We start from the raw sequence: 7239 nt of genomic DNA, 5'->3' as shown, positions 1-7239 counted from the left end.
CTTTACATGATTTCTTATGTTTCTTCAACAAATACTCAATTTTGATTATAATATTGGATTTTATGTACTTTCTATTTTTCTTTTTTCAAGTATTATAGATCTATGTTGATTAAATAATTTGGATTGGATTTTGTATAATTTGGCTAGTTGTCTATTTTGATTTTTTTCGTATTGGGTAAAGAATTTCATAGTATTTTAATTTTCAGATGCACTTTATAATTATTAGCAAGTCAATAAGTTAATTTAATGATACATGTATGGTATACAGCTAAATTTCTTTGTTTTGTTTTGTTTTGTTTTTGTCTGTATATTTCTTTACTTTCTCTTTGTTTTTGTCATCATTTTGTAATTTCTTGTTTTTTAATAATTTAGTTAAATTCTACCAAATACAATATCCAAGAAAAGTTTTCATAAATATTGGTTTTTAACCTAAATTGAGATTTTGAAACAGAGGTAAAAAATTGGTATATTTTTCTCTTACATTTTCAGCAAAAAATAAAAAGATATGTAGTGCTATTAAAAAGATTCCAATACCTTATCGAGTATGGCAGGTGGTGTTGATAACAACATTGTTGGAGGTAAGAAAACTACAGATTTTTATACGATTTCTTGTCCAAAATAACATTCTTAGAGAAATTTTTGTGTTTTGAAATTATCTGAGTCGTTATTGGCAAATGCTGGATGTTGGTGTAACGGGTCTCTGTAAAAAGGAATTGAAAACATTCTTGCTGAAGAAAATGATTGATACAATCTGTATTGCGAGATATTAGTTAACTTACAGGCCTGACAGACAAAATAAAAATGCAATTGATTTCGGAGGTCCTTTTTTTATTTTGATGTTTATCTCTGTTATAACTGATGCATGGTTATGTCCTTGGAGCGATTTTTCTTGAGAATGGGTTTTATAAGAACAGCTGAGACTCAAAGCAACAATAGTCTTATAAAAATTGAGCATTTTCCCTTTCGTAGAATACCAATAAAGTCCAATTATTAAATCTGGTGGTATCATAATCCACATTTAATCTTATTTCAAAATCGATTTCAGATGCTAATCAAAAATAGTGTGACATTGTAAAAAATGCTCAAAATCAACTTTTTGGAATAACTCTTCATATGTTTTGAGTCAGCCATAGAGATTTCACAGGGTAATAGACCTCAACGTGGAGATATGATTAAAAAAAAAAATTTTTGTTATTTGAGTCAAAATTGTGGCTGCTGTTTAAAAATTCTAGTTTTTTTTTAAGTGTAAGCCACACGATATTGAAAAGTGATCTCTGAATGAGACCTTCTAGACTTGAAAGAAGAAAGGCTGAATTTTCCAAAAAGTGTTAAATGTACATACTTTTGCGTTGTTAAATGTATTTTTTTGTGGCTTTTTTGTCAGCCACATATTTTACTCACACTTCATGCTTTAATATATTTAAGTAGAGGAAGCCACAAAATTTTGTAGGTAGATAAATTATTCAGCTTAACCATGGATGTATTTTGACATGTAAGCCACATGATGGCCTCATTCTATGAGCAAAATAGTGGAGGACATAAAAAATGTCACAAAACGGGGGTTAATTTTTGATTAGCATCTTCAACTTTCTTTTTAAATGCAATAATCCATCTATCAAAACTCTTAATCTTCTCACATTTTACAGATCATCAGTCAAAAGGATTTTCAAAACAAATGTTAACGATATCTTGTTAGTACATTATTACCCTTCCAACGGTCTGTTACACAATATTTGATATATTTTGTAGTAATGAAATTAATTTTCCATGCTTTTTATATTGAAAGGCACTGCAAGGTATTGGTGGAAGTTGACACACATGACTTGGAATTTGTAAAAGCAGGTAAGATTGTTTAAGCTTTTAGTGTTTTGGTGGATGTTCGACCGAAGTAGAAATTGTTTATCAGACTATCGAGTTTCGTCTACAGTTTGCGTCTCTTGGGAGTAGTGTGTAGTGACCCGAAAAAGTTTAAGTAATATATTTGATCGTTCCTTCATGTTACTTGGTCGTTAGATACCATAGATACCAGAATAAAACTTCAGACAGTTTCATGCACTTCATTTAATATGGATACTTTTTACTAGAGAGAAAGTAGAGCTTGAAGGAAAAACTACACGTTTTTTTTTATAAGAACGTCAAAAATTTTCGAAGCCTTCGGATGTTCTTAGTTTTTTGGATTTGAAGCCTAAAAATGTTCTTAAAATGTTCTTATTTTCAGCATTTTTTGAGCATTTTGATGTAATTTCTTAAGAAATTGCATGTTTTTAAGTCTCCAAAGCCTTAGTATGTTCTTAGAATGTTCTTAAATTTTTGGGCCTCGAAGCCTTATGTTCTTATATAGTTTGTTCTTATAAAAAAAAACGTGTACTGCAATATACTGTATCATTTTTTTAACACTTGCTGCTATTATTGTGTTGACATTTCCAATTAAGCTAAAAAATATAGTTTATAGATACTTTTCTGTAGTGATTGTATTTCTGTTATCAAATGTTGACGTCTTTTTGTTATTTTGATGGGTTTCTAGTTACAAGTGGCAAAAGTACTACTTCAATATTTTTATTTACACAACTCTTTTTGTTGATTTCGCTTTTTCCTCTTTCCAGCAGACGTGAATTATGACCACAAAAGTTTGACAAAGAAAACTTTGAAGGCCAGCAGCTAGCAATAGTTTGGTCTTTTTGTGTATTTTCTGATTGTTACCGGTTTTTAACAAGTTTCTTCATAATCTTCTCTTAAATTCTTCCGTGTGGCAATTATAAAATTAACGAAGCGCACTTTCAATAAAGCACACTATACTATCATATCAATTTCGTAACACATGTGTTTTATCATAAGTTTCATCAGTAAATGTCACACGTGTGTCTTTGAATATTTTGATTGTTGATTACAGTTTTAATTGTTGATTATTATATCAGATTTTTATAGATTCATATTCAGAGAAAGAACCTTGACTAACTAAGATTGATTGAGTTAGTAAAAAATTATTTTGATAGTCTAAATAAACTGTTACGTAGATTATCCTTGCGTTGGTAATCAATTAGCCAGAGACTGAAAGGCGTGATGCCTAACCTCCATTCAACAAGTTTCCACCGTACATTTATACAGACGTCTGATCGCAAACAAGTCTATATGCGGCTCGTTTTACCGCATTCAAATTAGATTTGAGTATTTTGCCTGTTAACGAAAGTGACAGTTTTTCGTTTCTGATTGTTTTGATAAAACAATACACTGCAAAAAAAGAAAAAAGTTTACCATTTTTTATTACTCTTGGGAATAACGTAGATGTGATTGTGTGGGCCTTCGATAGCAAAATAGTTTTATCTTGATAATATGAAAGATCTCTCGACAAAGACGAGCTTGTCTTTACCCTATAACGGCTAATATATGTAATATATAAAGCTAGTAATGTATAAAGCTAATAGTATGCATCTTTTTTAATTATACTTTTAGCTTAGAACATTGGCTAGTAATCAATAGCAGATAAAAAAAGAAATAAGTATAAGATATTATTAGAAAACATTCTCAGTGTGACTGAACCATTTTGAGATAGCATGGTTAATCCTTTTTCCTCTTTACATTTCCTTGTTTAAAAATGATAAGGATGTTACATCATTATAGTATGCAGGAAATTAATGATAATAACCAGTTATGGTTTGATGTGTTTATGAATATCATTATACTTGTTAGAGTTTTGTATTCTGTTGTAATAGCTAATTTGTACAGTAAATGGATTTTTCTTAAAAAATGTAATGTAGTTTTATGTCAATTTGTTTGGATAAAGGTAAAGAACCTTAACTGACTCTTTTCTTTGTTTATTGCCACCACAGAGCTATATATATTTCAATCAGCGAGTCGACCCATCAACCCTAGAAGAATTAGATAATTGAGCTTGGTTAGGGTCTGTGTATCTGAACATGACCATGCATGTCAGACACTCCTAAGTCTTAAATCCAATCATCAAGCAACTTAATGTTCAGCTTTCGATACCATGGTTTATAATCGTTTTCTATACAATTTTCATAAGTCACCTTCCATAATCAGCAAAAAATCGAAAAATGTTGGAGAATCGCTGTTCCAAATAGAGTTGAAATGAAAATTTCCCCTTTGACGAGTTTCTTAACATTCATTTATAGAGCAGTAAGAGGATCAAAGATCACCACTTGAAGTATGAAATTCGGTGAACATTTGGGTTCACAACTCACACCGGAATGGAAGTGTCAATATGTAAATTACGATGTAAGGATATCTTAAAAACATTTTACGACGAGAACACTTTTGAAATATCCTTTAAGGCCGACGCAAAATACACATCTAACATTTGGTCCAACATTTCAAAAGCATTGTTTGAAAACATGTTGAACGAAAAGTCACGTGAATGAATTTGAACAGTTCCATGTCAAGTCGTTCCCGCAAAAACTTTGTTGAATCCATTGTAGGATGCGTTTGCGCTCTTCTAAACGTTTTCTTATAAAAACAAGGTTCCCCTTCGGTTGTCTAATTATTCTTAGTGAAATTCGTGTTTATAAGCCTCAATCTTACGTTAATGCGCCGGTTAATAAAGAGACGTAATAAGTAATAAAAGCAAAGGTCTGATAACAGGTTTATCGGTGACCCAAAAAATGCACTTTTTGTGTTGGAAAAAAGCGCAGGGCACTTTTGTAGAAAAGTGACGTTAGATTGCTGCTACCGTTACAATGCAACAACATCTTTTCGTCAATTTATATTTTTACATGTAAAAACACAAGATATATTGTACTCTCTCTTTTTAACCAATCAGATTGCAGATATTTTTTGGATCGCCGATAATATTTTAGTATTATATTTCCACTTTCTTTAAAGGAGCTGAAAAAGTTTTTATATGAAGTTGAAGAAAATGCACCGTCCGCTGAAGGTATGAAGATAAATGGAATGAACAAATCAAAAAGAAAACTTTTGATTCTTTTTTCATTATGATATGCACCATTGCATTGTCTTCTGATATTATTTCACGGACGCCATAGCTGATGGGTTATGAGTGACGTAAAATCAGTCAATACGTCACTTGTAATCAGCTGTTGGGTCCGTAGAAGACATTGCAATGGTGCATATTATAAATAGAAGACTTCCATTGCAAAAACATGAAGAACAAGTTTTTGACATTTGAAACACCCAATCTTTTGGGAAAATAGTGCCAAAATACTCACAAAATAATGAAAATAAGAAAACTTAAAAAACTATTTAAGGGACCCTCCGGCCTTGTTTAAAGTCCCTCTCATTATCACTGCTAACATAAAAAACATCTACGAAAACATGTCTCTTAAAACTCAAAAAGTAAAGAACATCCGAAGGATTAAAAGATTTTGGACATTGTTATGAAAAAGTGAATGCTGAACTAACCACATCATGAATTATTGTTCAATGAAACTGTTCAAAATTCACTGCTATCTATCGCATAATTTTACTCATTTTCCTTCTCTCTCAGAATCAAACGAAGAAGTTCTACGAAGGCATTTCATGAAACACGATGAAGAATTTTTCGTATTTTGCGATAATGAACTTCGAAAGATCAACACGTTTTATGCAGGTAACTGAAAGTTTACGATGCTTATTATTTTTGACGAGAGCCGATCTTCTGTATTTCTCTCTCATTGGTACAATTAGTTCTGGAAATACCCTGGCAACATCCCAGAAAAGGCATGTATAAATTAAAGGGTTTGATTGATCGAGACCATTTTGAGAAAGTATTTACAATGAGTAGTTACACCTTGCCAAATGTTGGAAAAATCTTTGTACTCGATTTTAAAAGGTTCTTTTATGGGAGGGTTTTAAACGCCATATGATCTGACCTGACTGTCCATCTGAATAAATGGAAAAATATACGGATTTTTATGACCTCGAGAATGGAATTTTTTTCTTGGTTCATTATAACAGAAAAATTGGCAGAAGCTTTAAGACGCTTCGGAGAAATCGAACTTGAAGTTGCAAACGCAGGAGTTGAGCGTCTACAAAAAGTGGCGAGGTCAACTTCCCTTTTTCCTGACGAACAAGAGAATTACAAACAGAACGTCAAGCTGATTCAAAAGAGAATGAAAAAAGACAAAAAGAAATTGAGGAACTGAAAGCCGTCGTCGGAGAATATTATTTGAGCCTCGTTTTGATTCAGAACTACCAAGTAAGCCATTTTAATATCATGATTAAGTAATAGTTTTAATTTTAGATTGAAATAAAATCTACAATACACCTGCAATGCCTGAAGATTGCGCCAGCATGAACACCGTGTAGCAATTGTAAGCTAGTTCTCAACAACCTTTAAAAGACTTCTTTGAAAGATCTTTCATCGCTGGAAATGTTCTAGCGTTTATATTATAGTCTCTCTCTTTTACAGCAATTGAATTTCACTGGTTTTCGGAAGATCTTGAAGAAACATGATAAGGTAGGAAATATATTGATAACATAAAATTATTCTGTTGCATTTTCTAAAAGAGAAGTGACGATCTGACCTGGTTGTAAAGCCCAAAATATCAAACATGCGTTTGCTTTTGCTTGAAAACGAAAATGAAAGTGGCTGTGTTTTAATGTTTCCGCGTTTTCTTTTCGCTTTAGAACGATTTTGATGATGCGTGCACGTAGATGCTTCATTCTTTTGTCTTATTTCATAGTTTTGTATTATTTCATACTTTGTCTGATTTTGATTCTCCCATAGATGTGGAAAACAACCTCAGGTGTCGAGTATCGCCAAAAGAAAGTGGAAAATTCCGGATTTTATGTCAATAAACAAATTGATGATCTCATTAACGATACAGAGGTAAATAACTGAAGAAAATGGCTTATAAGTGCGCAACGTGTCAAAATTTCCACTCACATTAAATGATACCTTCAAGTTGGTGAAACTGTAAAATCTTTTGTCAATGTATACCAAATCTTCCCTCATAAATTCGATTCAATGAATTTTTGTGAAACCCTGGGGAGAAAAGAAATCTATAAGAAATCTTTTCACATTTAGTCAACCTCGTTCCCTGCGTATTACCAGCTTTTTGATGCTTACTGATAGCGCAAGATAATACTCTCTGGCGTCAATCAGTAACGTAAATAAAGCCTGAGATACACGGGGACGAAGGTTGATCATTGGTTTTTAAACTTTTTTTTTATTAGACGATAGCTATCGAAGACTTGGAGAATGGTGATCGAAGCAAAGCGATGGATCGATTGCGTGTCCCTCCTCTTCATGAACAGGTCCGTTACAAACTCGTTGCCAGTTCC

The 7239-nt window shown here is 32.2% G+C and overlaps 1 protein-coding gene across 1 annotated transcript in view; it reads left to right on the top strand.

The window, feature by feature from the left end:
- The first annotated feature begins 490 nt into the window (after nt 1-490).
- The window catches only part of LOC136803797 (solute carrier family 53 member 1-like), a 28408-nt gene continuing 21659 nt past the window's right edge, over nt 491-7239 (top strand). Inside the window, 10 exon segments of the mRNA XM_067060522.1 lie at nt 491-578; nt 1787-1842; nt 4134-4236; nt 4840-4891; nt 5462-5563; nt 5911-6089; nt 6092-6151; nt 6365-6412; nt 6683-6784; nt 7132-7212. Of these exon segments, the coding sequence (XP_066916623.1) occupies nt 4168-4236; nt 4840-4891; nt 5462-5563; nt 5911-6089; nt 6092-6151; nt 6365-6412; nt 6683-6784; nt 7132-7212 (693 nt within the window). The 5' untranslated portion in view covers nt 491-578; nt 1787-1842; nt 4134-4167.

This window comes from Clytia hemisphaerica, unplaced genomic scaffold, assembly GCF_902728285.1.
Source record: "Clytia hemisphaerica strain Z4C2 unplaced genomic scaffold, Clytia hemisphaerica genome assembly, whole genome shotgun sequence".
NCBI lineage: Eukaryota > Metazoa > Cnidaria > Hydrozoa > Leptothecata > Clytiidae > Clytia > Clytia hemisphaerica.
This window is presented reverse-complemented; position numbering and strand designations above follow the sequence as displayed.